The 25,150-nt window shown below is 39.3% G+C and overlaps 1 protein-coding gene across 1 annotated transcript; it reads left to right on the top strand.

Annotated features, from left to right (window-relative positions):
* Window positions 1-1,971: 1,971 nt before the first annotated feature.
* tuft1b (tuftelin 1b) lies at window positions 1,972-25,085 on the top strand. The gene is made up of 12 exons (XM_037795060.1): window positions 1,972-2,263; window positions 15,825-15,905; window positions 16,015-16,107; window positions 16,218-16,292; window positions 16,474-16,539; window positions 18,290-18,379; window positions 19,145-19,255; window positions 21,656-21,879; window positions 22,181-22,286; window positions 22,608-22,691; window positions 23,675-23,769; window positions 23,892-25,085. The coding sequence occupies exons 1-12, from the start codon at window positions 2,210-2,212 to the stop codon at window positions 23,962-23,964; spliced, it is 1,152 nt and encodes a 383-aa protein (XP_037650988.1). The 5' UTR covers window positions 1,972-2,209; the 3' UTR covers window positions 23,965-25,085.
* The last annotated feature ends 65 nt before the right edge of the window (window positions 25,086-25,150 follow it).

Below are 25,150 nucleotides of genomic sequence, written 5' to 3'. Positions count from 1 at the left end.
AGGCAGCATATGGGATCAATCTGGAAGAAGATCAGGCAGGTGACTGAGGACAAAATGCTGTTTTTCAGCAGCGCTCACACCAAATGTCTGCCGGACGGAGGCGTCATCAACTTCTCTGAGGTCAGACAGTTTATTTCTTGAGTGCATCGATCATTACCATCCTTGTAGATCCCCGGGATAAATATGAATGTTTGATTTGGATTTATTAATATTATGCTGTGCCTTTAATTTATAGTATAAATGATTGCCGCTTGTGATGTATATGAAGCATTTTAGCCTACATTCTAGGCTGCCAGAAATGACCAGTCTGTGTTGTCCAAAAGATATGTTTTAATGTGAACTATCCTTGTCAAATTATGCAATACAACAACATCATAAACAATAAGATATGATCAGCTAAGATAAAATAATATGATTATATTTAAAGGTGCAGTGTGTTGGATTTAGTGGCATCTAGCGGTGAGGTTGCAGATTGCAACCAACTGAAAGTTATCCCTTGTGTCAAGCGTGTAGGAGAACTACGGCGGCCGATGCAAAAACTTGAAAACGCAAATGGCCGTATCTAGAGCCAGTGTTTGGTTTGTCCGCTCTGGGCTACTGTAGAAACATGGCGGCCGGCTACAGGATATAAATGGCTCATTCTAAGTTGACGCAAACACAACGACTTATTTACGAAACTTATTTTCAGTTGGTTATACACTCAAGAAACATACTTATTAATATTATAATTAGGGCTGGCAAAGTTAGCGCGATAATAACGCTTTAAGGTAAATTTGTTTTAACGCCACTAATTTCTTTAATGCATTAACACGATCAATGTTTTGAAGTTTGTAGCGGTCTCAGTTTTAAAGCTAGAGTGAAGATACTGGTATCATATGAAACTAGAAAACCTAAGGAATGCATTGGCAATTTTCAAAGGGACCCCTTGACCTCTGACCTCAAGATATGTGAATGAAAATGGGTTCTATGGGTACCCACGAGTCTCCCCTTTACAGACATGCCCACTTTATGATAATCACATGCAGTTTGGGGCAAGTCATAGTCAAGTCAGCACACTGACACACTGACAGCTGTTGTTGCCTGTTGGGCTGCAGTTTGCCATGTTATGATTTGAGCATATTTTCTTATGCTAAATGCAGTACCTGTGAGGGTTTCTGGACAATATTTGTCAGTGTTTGTGTTGTTAATTGATTTCTAATAATAAATACATACATACATTTGCACAAAGTAGCATGTTTGCTCTCTCCCATGTTGATAAGAGTGTTAAATACTTGACAAATCTCCCTTTAAGGTACATTTTGAACAGATGAAAAAATGAATTTGGGATTAATCGTGATTCATGGACAATCATGTGATGAATCGCGATTAGATATTTTTAATAGATTGACAGCCCTACTGAGCACGCGAAAGGCCCTAGAGCCAGTGTTTGTCCGTTCTGGGCTACTGTAGATGGCGGCAGGCTCCTTGAAGAGGACCTGCTCCATATGTAGATATAAACGGCTCATTCTAAGGTAACGAAGACACAACCATTGTTATTTTTAGTCGATTATACACTAAAGAAAACATACTTATATTCCATTTCTAACTAAAGATCGACCCTAAATGTTACACATTCATTTGGGATTAATCGTGATTAGTCATGTACAATCATGGGATTAATCTCGATTAAATATTTTGACAGCCCTAATTAGAATCAATTTCTGCCAATAGATCACCCTAAATGTTACACACTGTTCCTTTAATTGATCCCCAGAAATGAAATTTAGCATTTCAGCAGCTCAAGAAAAAATCGTAGAGGTAGGAAGTGGAGAAGAAAACAAAATATGTGGGGGAAAAAAAGAAGTAAATCCAAGCTATACAGTCTGCAACTAACCTGATTTATTACAATGACAGGTTTAGTCCTCCATACCGTACATCCTGATTTATCATGCAGTACCTTCAGTACATTCCATCTAAACGAGGCGCAGGCATGTTGAAGAGCTGCAGGATTCAACTTTAGTACCTGGACAGAGAGACCGTGAACGCAACACAGCACAGAGGCTGCAGCTGTCTCTCTGCTTCTTCTCTCTCTAGTTGAAGTATCTGACTACAGTTGTTTGCGAGGAGGACGAGATGTAAAGTGTGGCAGATAGGAAAGAAAAGAAACTTTCGACTACTATAATAGTTGTCTTCATTGTGTGATGTGTTGGATTCACTTTCCACTGAGAAGATGAGCGGAGTGACGAGGACTGAGGGGAATGGAGAGGAGGACAACAAAACTAATGTGAGTGATGAATAAAATACTATCTTAAATGTTTAATTAATGAGACAGAGTTGAATCCCTGCCAGGTTTAACTTAACTTAAATGTGTCTGTGGTACTCAATAATACTTTTATAGTGACTTAATCCCACTTTATATTCCCTGTGGTGCCACTAGAGTTAATTTTATTATAATCCACAGCTGTGGACTGTCCTATTTTACACAATTGCTGTGCAAAAGTTCAGTTTCCCATTTGACCATATGGAAGTGAAACTGCACAGAAAAAAAATATTTTCAAAAATTAAAAAAAAAAAAAAATAGTAGGTCCTTATGTTTAGCCAACATGAGACATTTGAAAGTGAAACTGCAGAGAAAAATAATATTTAAAAAAATTAAAATTAAAAAAAAATGATTAGGTCCTTATGCTAACATGAGACATTTGAAATACTTTTATGTGACATTAAAAGCAGAAATTCACTTTTCACCAAACACTTTATGTCTGAATACATTGTTGGTGGGAAAAAAGTTGTTTTTGTTCACATATGAAAGCAAAATGTGCTTTTAATTCTCATTTGTCTAAGAGTTTGAGTCCTATTCAACACACCTGTGTTTCTTTTTTTGGCATTAGAAAAAGAAAGGTTGCTGCTACATTTCGACACCACATTATGTGAATTAAGACACAACAGAGCACACTGTGTGATGTGAAATGTTGTTCTCAAATGTGTGTTGCCCCAAAGCACATTTTATGGTCATGGCATGATGATGGTGGCAAACAGTCAAGTTGATCTTTTCCTGTACAGACAGATAGGAGCCTATAGTTTGAGCATGTCAATCTGATGGTATTAATTGTACACTGTGACATCATTCAGTCTTGTAATGCATTGAAGATGTGGCTGAAATGAAATCAAACGACTGTGATTTAAAAGCCTTATCCTCTGAAAAAGACAAAAACAAATATACCTCTTGCATGTTATCTATCATGAAATACTCATGCAGATCAAATAGCAGGCGACTGCTGGATTACACTGCCGCTTGTTGCACAAGTTGAATGTCACATATCATTAACTTTTCCCACAGAGTGACTGTATATGTGTCACTGTGTACATAGTGCTTTCACTGGAACTTTAACCTGCTTTTTCCCTTTTAAAGAATTATTGTGGAGACAGTGTTTAATGTGTATATATACAGAAGAGAAAAGCCAGAATACCGTAGTGTTTGCTCTTTCACAGCATAACCTACTGTAACTAGTTATAAGAATGACTTTATATGTCAAAACAAGTAAAGTCTGAACGCCCTACTTTAAACGCAATAGAAGTAAATTAAATTATTATACCCTCCAGTCATGTTTTTATGGCTTAAAAATAATTGTAACTTTTTATGTCGTGCTAGAACTTCATTAAGTTAATCATTTGTTGAGAAAACAATTGACCTGATGTTGTCCTAGTGTTGACAGAGGATTCAATGCCAGGAGTTCCAGAGAAGTCATTAAGGAAGTGCCAAGTCCTTGTTGGTTGAGTAATCAAATAGAAATATTTTCTTTTCATTGGAAGTCAGAGAATGTTTTTTCTCTGTGACTAATCTTATTTATGTATCTGACTCTGTGACATGTGATCCAGTTTGTGCAAAACCTGCTTTTGTTGCACGGTGTTGTTATAACTAACTTCCTTGTAGATACCAAAGTGGCATGAATAAGACTTTTCAAATGAAAGGTAAACATTACATACGTTTTTTATCATGGTTAAAGTAATTCATAGGCCTAAACCATTGAGATAATACGTGTTATGACCCGTCGTAATGGTACATGTGCACCAGGATGGTGGCATGAATGAACAGATCCTTTGTTTATACAGATATCTGGCAGGAAGAGGAGAATAACCAGTCATGCCTCGACTGAAACAAATGTTGCAAATGCATTTTTGGTATCTTCCAGCTTTGATGGGCTCTAACTGTGATAAAACAAAAATGAATGATTAGAGTACGGTTTTCATTCCTTTCCCTGGATTTACAGTTTGGAGGGGATACATTTTCATCTATCGTCGACTGTAAGTCAAATGAACTTGACTTGATCAGTTTAACACTATGAATCCACTGGTTCTTTTCCGTGATCTCACCGTAAACATGAGCTTTGACCTTGTTTGCATCCAGTTCTGCAAACCACTATTTCCACTGGGAAACCTATTTCATCCCACTTAAGCACATTTAGGAGTTCTTTTTTCCTTCCTGATCTTGACAAATGACATTCAAGTTAATGCGTGTTCTTCTGTCATGGCGTGAGAACGTGGTGGGAAGAGCAACGATGCTCTAGGCAAAGATATTATTAAAATAGCTTCGCTGGATTGTTGTGGGTTTTTGTCAACTGTAGGGTATACTTACACAGCGAGCTGCATAAGAGAGATCCTCGCTGAGCCTTTTGTGTGTGACACCAACATTGTTAAATGGCATGCACTGCACACATATCAACAAAAGATACGCGACTATAAATATAAACACATAGCGTGACAACTAGCAGAAAAGAAAAGGTCTGCTCTTTGTGTAAAGAAACATGCAAAACACAAAACGTACACAGTATGTGAGACAATAATGTCATACATTTAGAATATAATACACTAGTGAGGAAACTATTAGTCAATTGACAGACATTAATCAACAACAGTTTTGTTTATCAGTTAAAGCAGCAGTGGGTAGAATTAGAGGAGATATGATTTTAAAAAGTTATTTTAATAAAACGGTCACTATATCCTGACAGTAGTGCATGAGACAGGTAATCTGAAAAAAATCATGTGCCTCGGTGTCCTCCGGTGCTCCTAATGGCATCTGCAAGATTTCACAGTATGGAGGAAAACAACCAATCAGAACCGAGCTGGAGCCTTGCCTTCTCTGAGCAGCTGTCAATCACTCGAGTACTCCGATCAAATAGTCAAACTGATCAGCGCTGATCAAATATGAATCAATATTCTGTTACTGTAATGCCTATTTCTCACCTCAAATGTTTTCAGAAACATCTTGTAGTGTACTGTTTAGCTGTAAAATGAGAACGTGAAGAGAAACCTTGAGCTCAGTGAAATAATGATGAACGGTTTGGTCTATAAAATGTCAGAAATGTCTTGTTTTGTCTGACCAACAGTCCGAAACATAAAGATACTCAGTTTTCTATCATAATAGACCAAGGAAACAATCAAATATTCACATTTGAGAAGATGGAACCAGAGAATTTTTGGTATTTAAAAAAAATAAATTACTCAAATCGATCGAATGATTATCAAAATAGTTGCTAAATAATTTTCTGCTGATCGATTAGTTGATTGATCGTTGCAGCTCTTGACTAATCAATGAATGTGGCCGACGATATGTAGATATAAACGGTTCATTCTAAGGTAACAAAAACACAACGACTCGTATTTTCATGTGATTATACACTTATGAAAACATACTTACTATATTCCATTTCTACCAATAGATCCCCCTAAATGTTACACCCTGTTCCTTTAATTGATAATGAAATTACTTTTAGCTGCAGGCCTATGATACACTTAAAATGGTAATAAAAAACATTAGATTTAAGATCATTTCAGTGATGGAAGTTTGACGTATAAAGTCTCAGCAGGTAGTTAGAGACACATTTGGACACACACACACACAAGCGTGAACATATTTGGACCGTGGCATTTGACTTTTGTTTGCACAGTTCTGTTTACACTGCACACACTCACAGCGCAAGGGACTGTTATATAAAGACGCTTCATTAATCTTTCTTATATAACTCGCACCACACATTCCTCCGAGTTCTGCTACCTACAACTGTCACCATGTGCCAGATAAAGCCTTCATCCTGCAGTTTTATCTATTCCTCAATTATTATCCTATGTTATATATTAGTATATATTTGCATACTTTTACTCTACGCCTAATAAGTATTAAGGTTTAAGCTATAGTCTCTTATTTACTCTGAATGATTTGAGACTGTTTGATGAAGATAAAAACCTGGTTCCTGAACTCTGAATTGGAAAAAAAATGTAATTTCAGTCTGATTATCACACCTTAAAGATGTCTTTCTGATCATCTGTCATGCAGTTTAGATTCACCATCAACAAACATCTTTGTTCAGAACTGTTTATAATCAGAGAAATGTTCCCTCCAGTTCTTTCCATTGTGTATTTCAAATAGCAGTCCTGCAGGGGAGGCTAGCAACCATGTGCGTCCTTGGACTGGCACTGTAGCTCTCTGACTGGAGAACAATCTGGAGGAAAAAAAAAAGAGGTTGGGCAGCTGGTGGAGCCTCAACCAGCCATGTAAGGCAAGACGGCCGTGGCTTCCCACGCACTTAGTCACAAAGAAACAGACAGTCAGGATCACAGCTGCCTGAACATCATCACGGGAAGAGTCCGCGACAGCTCCGTCTGCCCAGGTAAATATCAGAGTGATCCTATGTGTGATAAAGTAAAGGGTTTACATTTAGGTTCGTACGGCGTGAAGTACATGATGGTACTTGCGGTTGTAAGTTTAGTCTGCTTTATGAATTGTTTATATGATTCATTTGGGCATGTCTTCATTGGGAATTTGTCATACTTGTCATAAAGGGCTAGATTCCCACACACAGATTAAACCAGTCCAAAGAGATACTTAAACATATCATTTACAAAAAGACACAATAATTTACCTTTTATTGGATTATCATGATTTATTATGTCTCTTTTTGTATATGAAATGTTTTAAGTATTATTTAGTATTTAGTATGTAGTATTTTAAGGAAGTTTTTTAAGTATTTTTAAAGTATTTTTTTAAGAATTTGTGAGTTCATCTTCATTATATTTTATTTGACACAATGCAAACATTGCGATTGAGTCCGGCAAGACAAAAAGCAACTTTAAAACTTTGTAGAATCACTTCCCATTTGCCAGTTACGTCTTGTACTGTGGAGAAGTGACTCACTTTTGTTGTATTGGTGACACATAATGTGGGCATTTATCGCAAGAGAAGAGTTTATAATTAACATGTTTGACGTGTGATGGCGAGGTCAGGACTTGCTGGTATCAACAACTTACCATGTTTTAAGTGTTTTATGGCCTTTCTTATCATTCGTAGCGTGTGTGCTGTGTGTGCTGTGTGTGGTCGTGTTGCTTGGTAATAAAAGTGCTTTGTTTTGACTGCCCTCAGAGATGGATGGGTTTCACACGTTGTTGTGATCTCTGTTGGCGCCTGGAATGTAGATACTAGTGGTGTTGGTGCAAAATAGTGATCTGTTATTCTGCTTTCTCAGCTTCTTAGAATGATTTATAGATTTAGAGCTGTGTCTGGTTGATCCTTTACTCATTGTTGTTCTTCAGTATCAGTCAGCCTGTACAGCTGAGTACAGCAGTGATGTCATCTCCAGATCAGTAGACAACAGTCCTGGAGGAGTTTGTAGCTCGATAGCTGGGATTGGATGGTCCTGTATTGATTGTGGGAGGTTACTGACTGGTATGAGGATGCTCTTGTAGACCGGACGCTGAGGTAAAGCAATGATGTCACCTCTAAATCAGTAAACAAGAGGAGTCACGATGGACAGATTCGTAACCGTCTGTTTTCATATTAGCTGCAGGTCTAATGCAGTATGGATGATCTGATCTAGGGCTGTGATTATTTTAATTATCGATTATTCTGTCTATTAGTTGTTTGGGCTATAAAAATGTCAGAAAATGGTGAAAATGTCAATCAGTGTTTCCCAAAGATGACGTCCTCAAATGTCTTGTTTTGTCCACAACTCAAAGACATTCAGTTCACTGTCATAGAGGAGTAAAGAAACCAGAAAATATTCACATTTAAGAAGCTGGAATTAGAGAATATTGACTTAACAAAAGTACTCAAACCGATTAATTGATGATCAAAATAGTTGCCGAATCATTTAATAGTTGACAACTAATCGATAAATTGATTAATTGTTGCAGCTGTAAGTGCAGATTTCTTTCCCTGAATACCTTCTCTGCTCTACTCTACTTTAAAACACATTATTCTTATGTACTCTACTCTGAGCTACCCCGTTCTTTCATTATGCATCTACTCGACTAAGTTTTAGAGTTGAAATAATTAGTCGATTAATTGATTAGTCAATAAACAGAAACTGAATAGTCATATTTTGATGAATGGATTCATTATTGGAAGTAATTTCTAGTAAAATAGCAAACATTACCTACTGTAGTTCCAGCCTCTCAATCGTGAGGACTTGCTGCTTTTCTTTGTCTTATTATGTGGTATTAAACTGAACATCTCTGGGTGTTGGACTGTTGGTCGAAAAAAAAAACAAGTTAGGAAATTATAATGAGCATTTTTCTCCATTTCTGGCATTCTTTCGATAAAACCATTGATCAGTTAATCAAGAAAACTTTACTTTGAATTCCTGAATGGTACTCCAAAAACATGTAAAGTAGCTATAGCGCCAACAAAAGCAGGTCACTAGAGACAGAAAACCGACTCTCCCTCAGGGCTCGCTGCGGCTGCTCAGCTAAAGAGCTGACCTGTGAAAAGATCCAGTGGAAGATTATTTACACAAAGGTTTATTTTAACGCTTCATTTGCGCCACTGCTTTGTTTTTCTTTGTGGATAGTTTCACACCAGTAGATGTCAAATTAATTTGATAGCACTCTGGAGACACTTTTGCAGTGATCTGTTAAACAAGGCAAAAGCTTTTTTTGCTCACCATACGTATTGTTTAATGAAAAACGGTTAGGGGCAGCACAGAACATGAATGTTAAAGTGGCAATCTCGAAGATTTTCTTTTAAATAAATGTCTATTAAAGTCACTATCTATTGCTGAAGGAGGCAACACACTGGGGATTGAGCCCACTGATGAAAGTATTGTAATATTTATATATTTGCAGTGTGACAAACTGGGTGTCTGTGGTGACATTCCTGGGAAAACAGTGTTGTTTTACAGTTTTTCTCCATTGAATACACTCAAAAATGGATATATGTGCACAATTCTGGAAACTTGAAGCTCATGTACGTAGAAATAGCTTTTTTTAATTCTATTTCTAAGCTCATGTATAAACAACAAGACTCCAGATTGCTAAACTCTGAGCACAAATAGAAATTCTAAATCAACCAGGGCTGACTGAAATCTTAAGGATTGACACTGTAAGATACTACGGACTCGTCAAAATTGGTTCATTGTTTTGCTCAAATGCAGTTTTTTCATAAATCACTGATTAACTACAGTGCGTTAAACACATGAACAGTATGGATCATTTGAAGTGCCTACGTGTAAACAAATAGTACGCAGTTGTACTTTATATATTACTGTAGCAGTGCAAGAGGTTTCTTTGTGGTAAATTAATTTAGTGTTGCATAGTTTTCCCATTAGAAAGCTGGAGTATTTAAGTTTGTCTTTTGATCTTATCAAACTCATGAGAATCTGATTAACGTAGATTTATAGTTCGGAGGGAGAATTAATCAACTGTAATGGAACAACAGCTGAACACCTCAATTAATGGCACTGATGTCATCTCTAAAGCCATTTTCATTAGTTAGTGCATAGTTCCATATATGCCCTGGAGGGTTGATTGTATTATGAAATGAGTTTATATTGTAAACATGACACTCATGTCATATAAGAGATGAAGTAAACCCAACTTAACCTCGCTGCCTTTGTTACTCTTCTTAGAAATCCCATAGAAATGCTAATGAAGCATTCCCTGAGCTGCATGGACAAGCCCAGTGGATTAGAACAAAGCGGTAAAGAAGTAATTTGAGGTTATATGGCAGTATAACCTGTTTAATTAGAAAAAAACACCCTCATATTCCTCATCGCATGCATTTTCTGACTGTTGTGTTTTTCTTGTCAATACATGAATGTAAGAGCAGTTACATCAGGACTTAACAGTTGCTCACATCGGACACGCCAGGACCACAAAAGTATGCAGTGATTCAATGTGTAATTTCACCATAGAACAGGATCTCATGTACAGACCATTTGGCCTGTAATGACACCTAATAAGCACCTTTTTATAGGAGTGGTTCCCAATCAACCTTTCTTTCAGCCATAATCATTGGTTGGGACTGTTGTTATGATGATGTGCAGTTGACCTCTGCTATATCTGTTGACTGTAACGTGAACAATCAAGATTTTGAGGTAATAATAAGACTGGAATTTGCTGACACGTTTGATAATTAGCCTAGATTGCTTTGGCGTTCAACACTCAGTGTCTGAACCACCACAACGATATGATCTTATAAGGGCAACATTGTAGTCTGCAGATTCCCATATTTCTTTTGTTTGTCTCAAACATGCTGCTGTTGCTGTTTGCCATGAGTTTTCCCATGGACAGATGAAACTCCTCATAGGCATTCAGTACAGAACATGAAAAAGGTTGAACTTGGCACAGGATTTGGCACTGTTAAGGATTGATTTACATACTGAGTACCAAAATCTACCTGTGATTTACCTACAGTGTACTTTTATGAAAAAGCGCAGTAGCCTATTCTTGAGGTGTGCTTATTTTGAAGCTGTGTGGAGGTGCATCAGTCACATGCCTGTAAACGTTTTAATGAAGTGGTTTCCAAACGAACACAAAATAGCGTGTGGCGAGCTGCAGAACATTATGTCTGTGTACAGTAAGCACCTCCCAGGGCGTGTCCGTCCCACAATCCTCTCTGTGAAGCCCTCAAGCTGTCGCTCCCTCAGATCACAGAATGAAATGTTGGCTCGCCTCTCACCGCCTCGACTCTGATGGTTTTTCAGGCGGCGCAAGCATACAAAAAGATCTGCCGTTCAAGCTAAAACCATTTGGCCTGCGTTTGACTTGCAAAGCAGAGAACTGGATGCTTACGTAAGTAAACAAATGCGTTAGCCACAGGTGACGTCCTGGTTCGCACCTCTTTGATCTTAAACCATACGTTACTGTATTTGTGTCGACTTGACTTGTTGTCGGCATGTTCACACACACTCTAAAATCTGTTTTCCACCCATTTACATGATGCAAGTTTGTTTTAGGTGTCACACACACACAAACAAAAAAATGAAAGGGGACATATGATAACGTATTTTGGGTTTCTACTAGAACATGTTTACGTACTTTAATGTTCATGGGCTACGATCCAAATCGCATACTTTTTCTTTTTACTTTTAGTACGTACTGCATACTGACCCTTACAAACTACGTGATGTTGCATGCAGTTTGCATACAGTTGGGACATACTTCTTCCTCATAACATTACGCCTTGAACTTTTACCCTCTTGCTCATATATCAGACGATAGCAGGTCAGAATTGACAGAAGAGCATGCTGGCTTGCAGACTGCAGAATGTAGTAGGACATCCTGGTATTTTTGGCATACTGCATTAGACATACTATGTATTGGGACTTACTAAATCGTTTACTGGCATACTAAATAGTATGGTAGTATGAGTATTGGACCACACAGATTTGTGCACCTTTGCAAAGGTAGTTCTCAAGCTGTGGGTGATGTAGTTTAATGATCCTGCATGTGACATAGGAAAGGGAGCCAAATCTGAACGGCTTGTTGAATCACATGTTTTCTGATCTAGTCAGCCCATAAATAACTGACTGGGTTGTCTTATTTCACAGTTTGTGGGTTGGTAGGCACTCCAGATACTCAAATGTATGTGCACAAGCTAAGATTCAAAACACTGGAGCCGTGGCCCGTCTGCTCCTCCGGTGTGACTGATAGCAGCGCACGTTTTTTGCAATTTGAGAGTTACTTTCTAGACACGACAGCGTTAGCCTCTGGCCATCAGCAGCAGTTAGAATCACTTCTGTGTCTCAAATACTCGCTGCCTTGATAACCCAGCTGCACACAGACCACAGAGAGATGTATCAAGGCTTTTCAGGTCTGGTAGAATCTAACATTAATGTTATCTCTGTTGTTCCAGTTTGTTAGCTTGCTTCCAAGAATGTGTTTATGTGCCAATTTGTTTCATATGTGGCAACAAGGTGTTGAAATGGGCAGCAGACGGGATCACACCGGCCAAAACAAAAACAGATGTTCCGGACCAGAATAGAAATATCAAAGGAGAACATACTGGCTGTAGCATTGTTGTCGGAGAAGCCAGTATTTCAATTCATCATGTTTCCTTAACCTCTGATGACACATCATGATCATTTTATGATTTATTACAGTAAATATATTACATATTGGTCCTTTTAATGCTCTATTTGATTACTTTTTCATCGTAACATTTGTCGTAGGCGACTCCGACAGGATGTTATGAAGCATTTTGCTTATATTGAATGGATAAAAACAATAGACCTTTTCATTGCCATTGTGTTACTAGGGCAACATCTTTGGTCCAAGTTTACTTCCTGTCAGCTACTGCAATAACAAACATTGGAACAGGAAATACAAAAGGCCCATTTAGAATATTTATGTTGTCAAGTTTGAAGAGGTCAATAGTGTTGCCATTCTGCTCATGTTTTGCGATTTATCGTGATCTGCAGGCAAGAGGCGTCACATGATTCATGATTCATTGTTAATTGCCTAATATCATCAAAAGTACATCAGAATGCAGTTATAAATTCAGGGCCTCTGTGCAGGGTGTTACTATTGTGCCAAGATGTCACACAGAGCTGTAACATTCACTCGCTGACTGGCACTTAATGTGTGTCCAGATGACTGCACTGCCATGGCGTTACTTGGAAGACTGATACAGTGAAGGGCTTTTCCCAGGAATGAAGGAGTGATTGATGGTCCTCGCTATCAAGTGTGAAAAAAAATCTACAAGAGTTGCAAAACGTATTGTTCTGGTTGGGATACTTTGTACATTCTCACAGTCAGGTTCACGTGTCACTAAATCATGTGCAAGTTGTTATTGCATTATTACCTTCACACTTAAAAATGCTAACAACAGACCGCGGTATGTAGAGAACATGTCAATGCCTCTTTATCATTCCTGCACTGTCACCACAGGCGTCATTCTCACAGGAGGCAATTAAAGGTGTGTATGGTGGCTTTATTAAGTGTACAGTTGGTAGGCTACACTGTGTGTGAGCTGCATAGCTGTGCTGTTTGACAACTGCGGCATACTGAGTGACATACTGTAGATCAAACAAGGTGACATTAAAAGATGTGACGTTACATAGCAAGTACTTTTAGGGAGTGAATGCAAAGTATTTGACAGGTGAAATAATAAGATGAAGAAGATTCCTGACATAACATAGCGTGATTTAAGACTGGGGAACAACATCTGTTTCTCTTGCATTTTATTTACCATGCAACAGTATCACCTGTGTGGGAAACTTGTAAAAATACCTTTCTGGATGAATATAAAAAGCCACTCCTGGAAAACACATCACACCAGTGTGACTCCAGTTAGCTGTAAACATCACAGCTGCACCACAGCTGTATTACAGCTGTTCTCTCCCTCTGTTTTAGCCTATATTATATCTTATATATTCTTTATCTTCCAACTGACTGAGCATTTATTGGTATATTGTTACTATATAGGGGGGAGAAAGAAGGAAGGACATGCAGCTCCTACGTGGGGCGCACGTTCTACTGGGTGAGCTAGAGGTTACCCCTTCAGCTTTTTTTAAATAAGTTATCATAATAATAGTTATCGTAACTAAGTCATCATAATAATAGTTTGGGTGTTTCTCTGAGGTTTCCTTCCAGGTATCATTTAAATCTATGGACAAAGAATAAAAAATTAAATCAGCAAAGATATTAAGATAATTACAGTACAATCGTCTACATTTAATTTGTGTTTCTTTTTGCTTTTGGCTATTGTGTCATTTGGTCTGATTGCTATCTAACTTACTCTGTAGCTGATGCCTATGCAAAGTTTAATTAAGGCCACTGATGATGATGATGATGATGGCACCCACAGCTGCACCACAAGTCTAAGAGTTTTTATAATGACTAATAATATCAATTCAGTCTTCACCTCATGTACTGGAGGGCGGAGGCTCACTGCATACATCAGCTGATCACGTACATACACACACACATGCATACATACTAACACATAACACCACATACACTAGAGGCTAGTATGAATCATAATTTAGGTTGGTGAGAAGATAACAGTCAACTGTGTTATATAACTCACCTGTACCTGGACTTTATCCTCCACCTGAAATGGAATTAGTTCGTCAAAGGGGACAAATGGTTTGTTTTCTTTGCACATTGAGAGAAAAGCATTAACCTCCATTTACTTTGCTGGGTGTTGCCAAGGAGGATTATGTATAGTCAAAGCAACTATTTGCTTTGGGGAAAGGTTGTACATTATATTATGTAAAACTATCTGGCAAAAAATGTCAGCAGAGTTTAAGGGGATTTAATTTGACTGATGTCAACTGTCATCTAATTTCTTTTAAATTGAGCTGCAAATTATACTTTTCTCAGCTGGTTCCAGACATGTTTTACCTCCCTATCCCGTTGTCTAATTATTCACTATCTATTACGTTCTTTGTTTGTCTCTGAAACCTAAAATCAGAATAACTGCAGTATTTTGTCTTACAGTTCAAGAAAGTTAGTCCTATACAAATTTGATTTTACGAGTTGAAAAGTTATGTACTCTGTTTATGTCTACATTAGGCAATTTTCAACGGATGTTCTACAAGTAAGGGATAATATACAGCGAGCCATTCATTGCTGTGAAATAAGCCCCGACAGGGCAATACGCGAAGGGGTTTATTTCACAACAATGACACGCTAGCTGTACATTATCCCGCTTATTACACGGCTACTTACTCAAGAAATCAATAATTTGACACAAAAATGGTCCGCCAGGGTCCGACATCAGAACTGCGTCCATAGTAACGGTCTGTTGTTCATAGCAACGGCAACAAAGCTGTGTAATAACATGAAATTAATCAATACACTGGTTTATGATGTGAACTTTGACTAAGTAGCTAAGATAAACATAGAACAACATGCACTTCCAGGGAAAGCCTACAGTCACTGTCATGTTATCAGGAATATATTATACGTCATTAAGTGCGCCCCATTAAAAAACAGCTTATGATCAACAAATAAAAGAACTATAAAGATAGAAATGGAATAAACACCCAATCCTGTTGGACAAACACAAGTCAGACCATCTGTTTTTTATCCAGAATTGCCAGTCTGTGTGTGTGTTGTTGTTGTTGCACAAACTATTTTTTATTAATACTCTGTTATTAAGTGAGGTTGTCAAAGCATGTATGACAGCACATTCTCACATGATCTGTTTTTATTTCTAAGGCAACAAAGTTGAATTGAGAGTGACTCAGCAGTCACGGTTGTTTTGAGTGGTGGTATTTGGCTCCTACTGGACCGGACTGGTTTCATTTCTCCAGTGAGTAGAGTAGAGTAGAGTAGAGTGGTGTGTTTGGTCACAACCACCAGACTTTCCCCCCCGAGGACTCAATGGAAATGTCTCCTCTGTGTCGGTTGCTAGGCTATGTGGTCAAACACAGTGTGGCATCCACGGAGGAACTTCAGTGTGGGGAAGTTTTATGGCAAAAAGTACGCCTTTCTTTCTCTGCTCCACCCTCTTTCTCACTTATGTTTTTCCCCTCCTTTCTCTTCATTGGTTGTTGTTTTTTTTTTCAAAATCTCCACAGCTCCATTTAGTCATCTAGTTCCTCTTATGGCCTCATCTTTCATTCCAGGTCCCATGCAGGCGGCTTATTAGACTCTCGCTACAAGATCAGGATCAAGCAAGCTGCACCTCGGAGTGGCACACCAACAAGGTACAAAACCAAAGAGGAAAACAGTTTTGTCATGTTTTTTTACTGGATGAAATGGAAAAAAGTATAGGATGAGACATTTACTAAACTTTTTATTTTTTACTGAATATAGGAGAGCAGCATAGCAGTGGTGCTGCCTCAGAAACCAGAGGAGCAGGAAGAAGCGCTCATCACTCCCACAGAAGACAAAGTTGAAGTCATTAAGGTATGTGAGCTTTTTTGGGTGTTTGTATGCTTGAGCCAGTCCACCTTTTTAAGCTCATCTGAAGTATTTGTGTGCTCACCTGTATAATCCAACTCAATGCTGTCATTCAGGTTTTCCTGGAAGCCCGTCCAGAGACAGAGGGGAGCGTCAGGATGCTGACCGACGAGGTGTCGCAGATTCAGGAGGTCAGTGTGCGACAGACGGAACCCAGCGACGCCTTCCTTCAACCGCATTTAGACTATGAGTCAACATTCTAGGCATAGCTCATATAGCATTAAAGCATGCGTGCTGCTGGGTTGAATAAGTTGAAGGGTGCAGTAATAGTTTCTGTATGAAACAATTATTGTTTTGTGTTTTTGTTTCTAGGTGAGGTACTGTCTGAAGACTCTGAGAGAGCAGATGGCAGCCAGGCAGAACACTAACAACAACAAGGTACACGCCCTCTGCAAATATGATTGTTTGGTCAATAAACAGAAAATTAATGATAGCAATTATGGTAATGGTTTTTTTTTTGTTTAGCAAAATTGCCATATATGTTTTTGTTTATTTGTTAGTTTGGATCCCTTTTATTTGCTACCAGGATAGCAACTATTCTTCCTCATCCATTTTGACGTCTTGTTAGGGGAATGAAGGAAGAGGTTTTACATGCTTCACCTGCCTCACAAGGAAATTTCTTCTCTTGTATCAGTAGAGACTTTGGTCCAAAGTATACTGGAGCACACAGATTTAAGGCAACCAATTTTATTAGAGGACTAATGTGATGCACTTGGTGTTGAAACGTTAGTCCTCTACTAAAGTTGGTTGCCATAAATCCGTGTGCGCCAGTATACTTCGGACCAAATCTCCGAAGTCTCTCGTGATAAAAGTGGTGGACATATTTTCTTCATTTGTTTGTGTTTTGTGTATATTTTGATTGTGTTTATGTTTAAGCTGTTGTGTGTTGAGCTCGCTCAGCTACCGTAAAACTAACTAAAGATTGCTTTCATATTTATTAATCTATATTAAAGAGACCAACATGTAATACATTTACCGTAATAAATCATGAAATGACCATGATACGTAATCAGAGATTGAGGAAACATGCTAAATTGAATATACTGTCTTCTCCGACAACAATGCTACAGCCAGTATGTTCTCCTTTGAAATTTCCATTCTGGTCCAGAACGTCTGTTTTTGTTTTGGCCGGTGTGATCCCGTCTGCTGCCTGTTTCAACACCCCGTTGCCACATATGAAACAAATTGGCACACAAGCAGCCTTCTGCAGCCATGGAGGCAAGCTAATGAACTGGATCAACAGAGATAACATTAATGTTAGATTCTACCGGTCCGTGTGCAGCTGGGTTATCAAGGCAACGAGTATTTGTGACACACAGCCGGTGAAGTGATTCTGACTACTGCTGGCCAGAGGCTAACATGGTCGTGTCTAGAAGGTAACCCTCAAATTGCAAAAACTTGGGCTGACTGCTATCTGTCACACCGAAGGAGCGGACGAGCCACTGCTCCAATGTTTTCAATTTGGACTGCTGTTATCTGTTTTAAAACGCTAACTGTCAGTGCTACATATTGCTCCTTTAATCAAAGTATTTCATGCATTAATTAAATCATTGTTACAAAGTGCTTCATTTTTAAAAAAAAGACTTAAATCAAAAACAAGCAAAAATTGCGAATCAGGACAAGGAAGCATCAATAAAATCCTCAACAAAGTTTGCTGATCCGACCCCCAAAGGGAGTCATGACGTAAAAGCCTGGTCACCACAAGTCTTTCAATTTGATCAGAGTACAACCAGGAGCCCTTGAATGGCATCAGCAACTCACTCACATATGGTGGAGCCAAATTATGTAAGGCCTTATAAGTCATTACAAGGATTTTAAATTAAGTTCTACATTTAGCAGGCAGTGAAACAAAGCCAGCACCGGGATAATACGGGATCGCTGTGGAGTCTTAGATTGAAATGATGTAGCAAAACTCTTAACTAATCATAGACGTGCTACAGAAAACATGAATACGATGCATTCATATAGTAACTGTAGTGTTTCTCAATGTATGTGTATGTTTTTTCCTTCATCTGCTTGTGTCTTCTTAAATGCAGTGCAGTGATCTCTCTGGGCCACTCTAGTATTTGCACATTTTACGAGTAAAAGGTGAAATAAAGCGCTAACACCATGCTGCTCTCCTCTCCAGTATCCAGCCAATGGCTTCAGAGTCAACGTGACCAGCAGCCAACCGGCTGTCACCAACGGCAACACCGTTATCCCCGAGTCAGACGCTAAGGTAAGCTGATCGCAATTCTCTTAACTAGCGTTCGCTGCGTCTTTTTATGATCTGATTATTCATCAGTTTAATATGAGTGCACCGCGGGGAACGGCAGAAACCAATTTCAGCTGAAACTAGTTTGAATGCATTCAAATTTCTATTTAAATGACACGGCATAACATTCATTATGGAAAAAATATCTGGCCCTCCAGCTGTTTCGCACTCACACTACCCAGCTGCCTGCTGCTCCGAAGAAAATGGTGCCAGACTTCTCTGAAGCTGATAACAAAGCTCACCACACACACAGCGAAGGGCTCCCTTACATTCTGACTAATAGCGCACACACAAACACACTGCCTACACACACACACACACAATATTGTATTTCAGCACATCATCGACATCTCTTGTAACACAACACCATTATCTACCAGCGAAGTAGAGTCGGAGCAGGGAGGTTTTGTGGCCTTTTATACACAGTGACCTGTATGTGTGGTATGTAGGTAACCTCTGATCAATTTACACTGGCCTCCATTCTAAGTGGTGTCACATTATACAGCAATACAAAATGCATTTTTGTCTAAAGGACAGCAGTGACATAAAAGGTTATCTCTGCACAATTTAAAACACGTCCAGCTTCTTGTCACCTCAGGGTAGGCCTTAAACATGTAGCCTATCAGCAGCCGCTCTTATCTGTTCGTTAGCTCCCGCCTTGCCCTCAGGTTCATGTAGTGTTGCCAGATTAAGCCTAATTGAGCCGTCCCTCTCTGTCTGCACGCTCAGGTCGGGGATAATCAGGAGGAGAGCGCGAAGCTCAGGGAGGCGACCAAGCGTCTGTACGCGCAGCTGAAGGAGATGGAGAAGAGGCACCAGGAGGAGAGGGAGAGACTGCAGGTCTGTCTCACTAGACGAGTAGCATGACACCATTTCCTGTCGGCAGCTATGACTCACTCCTCAGCTGCCGTCTTGTTCCTTTAATCATCCTCATTATGTGTCAGTCTTTTCTCTGGAATTCATCCCTCATCCTGTGATCCCCCACTGTTTGCGTCTTTGCTCTGCAGCACATTCATCTGTCAGGTCATGTCGGGACACCGGCCACAGACTTTACCACAGGCTGATCTATCTCTCTAGTCTTGCATCAAAACCTTCTTTATAGTTGGTGGCACCAGCACAATTATATTGAGACAACAGGGAGACAAATAGAACCATTTACATAGTTTCAACCCTAATTTTAGTCATCTTAATTGCAAGTCATCATCAAATACATTTAGGTTGTGACTCAGACAAGATTATTTAATTTGGACAACAAAAAAGAGACTACAATTAACAATTTAATTTAATTATTAAAACTAGTTAAATACTATTAAAATATTTTATAATTATTAAAACACAATGCTTTTTCTAAAAATGTAATTGAGAATTTCCTGAAGCAATTAGTTTAAAGAGGACCTATTATGCTCATTTTCAGGTGCATACTTGTTTTTGGGGTTTTTACTAGAACATGTTTACATGATTTAATGTTCAAAAAACGCTCTATTTTTCTCATACCGGCTGTGCTACAGCACCTCTTTTCCCCCTCTGTCTGAAACACTTTGTTTTGAGCGCCTGCCCCCCCATCCCTAAAAGCCCAGTCTGCTCTGATTGGTCAGCTGGCCCACTCTGTTGCGATTGGTCAACCGAACTTAACTCTTTGGACTCTTTTGGCTCCAGCTCCGCTCAAACTAACTTTGTCTGAGGGCGTGCCAAACTAGCTGCTAGGCAGGTATTATGCAAGTGTGTTACTTGGTGACATCACCAGGTTACAGAAGAAAAGGCAGGACTTCAAGCAAGGCGTTTCTTGCAGTTCAGGAGCAGTGTTTCTTCTGGGCTTCTTTGGGCTTTGTAACTTTTCAAACTTTTTTTTAAAAATCTATATAACACACGTAAGGAAAGGGAAATGGCACAAAAGCATAATAGGTCCACTTTAAATGTTTTCCAGCTATGAGCTCACTTTCCTTTTTGCATTGCATTTAGGGCGACTAGATTCTAACAAATCAAATTTGGGACAAAGAGTATGTTTGTGTGGGACAATGTGGGACACGTTACCAAGGCTGAGAGGTAGTCTACAATTTTGATATAATGTAATAAAAAATAAACATTTCTATTCTGCCCCTTACCTCGTAACATCTCTATGCTTTGCCAGAATGCATCCATAGATCGGCACAGCTCTTTTTGTCTCTTGAGAGACTCACATGTACTGTGTTGCTTCATGTCGTATGGGACACGGCTCATGTACTAGAAAGGAAGGTAGAGGTGTAAGTTGTCCTGTCCTAACAGGTGCAAAGAAACTAATATCAGTGAAGCCGTCTATCAGAGTATGGGTGTGTAGGGAACTTAAAAGCCTCTGAACACCCCCCTGGGGTTTTCAGTTAATCGGGCTCATTAGACATCTGCTCAGGCTGAAGGTGGGTCGGAGCTTTGATGGGATTTATTAGGTCACAAATCTTCATCAATAAGAATGAGAAAGGTGTCATTTGTCTCGCCCTAGTAGTTGCAACAAAGCTAAGAGGAGACTCAGGAAGATGTCACTCAATTAGTCTATACACACCCACATACGTAGTCCAGAGAAGACGTCTAATCAGCCAGCCAGGGTCTTTTTTGTAGATTTGACCATTATTCCTAATGGTTATGAAAAATATTGTACTCACAACGTTAATTGTCGGGATCTGGGAAAGCCGCAAAGTTGCTATTAAAAAGTCGGAAAACACAATTAGTCAGGCAATCAGAGAGGTTTTAAACAAACCAAACTATCTGTTGTAAACATCCATTACAGTTTATAGGCTTTCCTGGTTGAACTTTTACTTCTGTACTTACTGTTGTGCAAATATGGATTATAAATAGTTTATTTCTCTTATTACTCAAACTGAGGAATATCTTGAAGATCGAAAGGTTGCCTTGAGAAGAGAAAAAGCAAAATAAGCTATTTATTTGGAGCCTAACAGTGTGCAGACCTCCTTTGTGCCCTGCAGTAAAGTATTTATTGTCTTGCACCTGGGTATTTTGCCTGGATGTGCGCCCACTGGGTCCCTCTTCAAACAGTGATTATGCCGACATTTAAGGGCCACTCATTTTCGGTTTTAAAGTGGTTTAGATAATCTTGACTAAACTGTCCGCTAGCCCAAACAACTTCACCCCGAGGTCTAATCAGCCGGAGTAATTGGAAACAGTAATTGTTTGGGTGTGCGGAGCCTTTAATCGGGTATCCATCACTGATTACTTAGTACTTAGCTCTTACTCTGTGGCTCCCCTTCACAGGCCGAGTCACAGGAGTACGGCGTTCGTCTGGCCGAGCAGTCCGAGCGGCTGCAGAAGGCTGAGGAGCGCTCGGAGGAGAGGGGTCAGCAGGTGGAGGAGCTGCAGAGGCTGGTGGGAAGCATGGAGGTCGAGAGCGGCATCCTCAAAGACAAGATGGCTGCAGGGGAGGCAGAGCTGCTGCAGCTCATAGAGGACAGGGAGGAAGGGGAGGAGGATGAGGAGAGGTGAGATGAGCTGAAGTACAATCATTGGTCCAAATAAGAAGTAGAAGTTTGTTTTTTAACAAGCCAAGTCAAATTCACTGTTAGATGCCACTTTTATATCTTCTAACATGAGAGAATATATCCCCAAATATGAATTTTGACTCGCTTCCCAGGCTGTAAATTACAAATCATACAAATAACACACCTTCTCTAGTCAAAATTATGAATAACTTAAGTTTTTTTAATGTATAGCTTTATACTTTATATATATCCATTTGCTATTAGTTTGACAGGGTTGTCTCATATATGTGTGTGTTTGCAGGTGTGAGGAGCTGGAGAAGGAGGTAGCCATCCTGAAGGAAAAGATCCATCACCTTGACGACATGTTAAAGAGTCAGCAGAGGAAAGTGCGTCACATGATCGAACAGGTATTTATGCACACAAACACGTTGACTAGCAGTGCAAGGTGCACACACACACACACACACATTCACGTTGCAAATGAGCTCTCCGGTGCCCACAACTGCACAGGAAGCCATTAACGAGGAAATTAGATTTTTGAGGAGGCGGACACATAAAGCGTAATTGATTCGCGGGAGCGGAGCCAAGAAGAAACGTGTGGTGAAACGAAACTCACTCGTCATGAATAAGTGATGCTGCATCTGCTCCTGTTGGGAAAAGTGAGCTGTGTTTCTCCTAAGCTTCTCACATTGTTTTGTTTGTGTTTGTTTGTTTTGTCTAATGTATAGCTGCAGAACTCTCGGACGGTCATCCAAGAGAGAGAGCGATTCATCAGGGATCTGGAGGAGAGGGTGGCTTTCCTGGAAGCTGAGGTCAGGAGCTTCATGTAACTGTAGTTAGAATCTGAATGAATCCACTAAAGGCTGTTATTACTATGACTGAATTCTATTCTGACATTTTTATATATTTATATTATGTGTGTTTTTAGTTGTCCTTTTTGCACTAAAGCTTAAAGGAACAGCGTGTAACATTTTGGGGGATCTATTTCATAACTATGTTTTCATTAGTATATAATCACCTGAAACTAAGAATCATTGTGTTTTCATCACATTAGAATGAGCCCTTCATATCTACATAGGGAGCGGGTCCTCTTCACAGAGTCCGCCATGTTGCTCCATCATGTTTCTACAGTAGCCCAGAACGAACAAACCAACTCTGGCTCTAGAGAGAGCCTTTTGCGTTTTTATGTTACCTGAAGGCCACCGTAGTTCTCTGACACGCTTGTGAAACTGCGGTAACGTGAGCCGCAGGGTGCAAAACCGTGGAAACGCCAGCCGCCGTCTGACTTCTGTTGCTCCTAAAGTAGTGTTATTATGGTAAGGATGGCCTCTGAGTGAGGCGAACGGCGTTACCATGGTTTTCCACTCGGCAGCTGATGTACCACAGAGGGGTATTCAGTTGGTTGCAATCTGCAACCACACCACTATATGCTGCTAAATCCTACACACTGTACCTTTAAGGGGCATTTCGAATGCAGGATTTTCTATTGTAATGGAGCCTATTTACATTGGGGTATTGCTACATTTGGTGGAAGACTACTTCTTCCACCACTGAACATCAAAAGTCATCGAGATGTCTGTGTTAAAGGAGCAATATGTAGGACTGAGAGCTAGCGTTTAAAAAAAGACAAGCAAAAATTGAACGCCACACTTTTCCAAAAAAGACTAAACACTTTTTCAATCAAGTAAAAGCTGAAAGGTTATCCTGCATGTAAAACTTTCATACGACTGTTCTGTAATTGCATCTGTGCTTCTGAGCACACAATTTATTGTCTTTAACCCCTTTCTGTCTGCAGAACAGAGAAATGCATGACCACATGGAGTACTTAATGCCAGGCCGGGACACTCCGCCCTTGACGTCCACTGAGAACAAGCCAGAGGTTGTTTACAGGTGAGCTGCTCATTTTCTTATTCACAGTGACATGTTGATTTCATCCTAATGAGAGAGTGTCTTGTCTTAACTGTCATGCAAACCTCATAACATTAATATTTAATTTTCCTTCTCCTGTACAGTAAAACACTCACACCGACGAATCAGACCAACAAGGCCCTCCCGTTCATCAAAGTCATTGAGATCAAGTCCTGAATGGAGCGTCAACCAAACGATTGACATGAAGTAAAATACAGTGTAAATATATATTTAACCACCCACCGTTATACAACACGTAGATCTGCAGTGATTTAAAAAGACTGACTTAACAGACCTCATGGTGACGAAGCACATTGGTCCTTTGTTAGTTCCTCATAGTTACTTTTGAGGCTGTTCTGCATATCTTTTACTGGCTCTCTCGGTGTCAAACAATCTAAAAAAGGAAAGTCAAACTAGGATCCAATGGTAGGAGGAATCCTAAAAAAGGAAACAAGGAAGGAGCTGTGCACTGCACATGATATACAAAGACACAAATCTGTGCAGTATACTTTGTCAGCAAGTCTTCACGATGCAGTGGCAGCTGCCAGAGTTCAGTAAAGTTCCCGGTGTTGCTTTTTTTCCACCTCCCATGCAGAAGCTGTTTGAACAGGTCAATATAAAAAAAGGTGGGTCGAGGTTTAAAACCGCTCTGTTATTATTGTAAATATCTCTGTTAAAACATACATTTAGACAAATGTACAAATGATTACATTGTGTTGAGTGTTTTCAGCACTTGTTCATCCTATAGCCTAATGACCGCACCCTGAGCAGCCGGGTTCAGGGTCAGATTCCTCAGTGCTTTGCACCACATTGCCAATGGCAGGCAAGCAGTTGGCTATGTCAATGCTGAAATATGATTTATGTTAACTTAAATATATTTCTCTGACATTAGAGTGGATCAAATATAATAAGAATGATATTGCTATTTGATATATTAGAAGCTTTATTTTAATTATGCTGGAAAACACTAGTTAGAAGTTGCTTGTAGATATATAGAGGTTAGTTGATAGAAACATTTTAATTCTTATCTACGCTGCCAAGGTCTGCCTCAACACCCTTATTACATATCCTGTGCTAAAAGGTTGCATTTTTAATAACAACTCTCATTTAACTGATACACTTGCATTGTTTGTATGGTCTTTGCTGTTTTCCTGTAAAATACTTGCAATCCATGATGTACATTTTTATAAATTGAGTCCCCATTTACTGTGAACGCTGTAGATAGATACATTGAAGTTCAGTCTGTGTCATTTTGTTGTAGACTACAAAATAATCTAATAAATAAAGTATGAATAAAATGTGTCGGACTCATTTGTTTTATCTTTTATCATCCCTGTTGTTGTATCTTTGCTCCATAACCTTG

The sequence above is a fragment of the Sebastes umbrosus genome, chromosome 15 (genome assembly GCF_015220745.1).
Source record: "Sebastes umbrosus isolate fSebUmb1 chromosome 15, fSebUmb1.pri, whole genome shotgun sequence".
Classification (NCBI taxonomy): domain Eukaryota; kingdom Metazoa; phylum Chordata; class Actinopteri; order Perciformes; family Sebastidae; genus Sebastes; species Sebastes umbrosus.
This window is presented reverse-complemented; position numbering and strand designations above follow the sequence as displayed.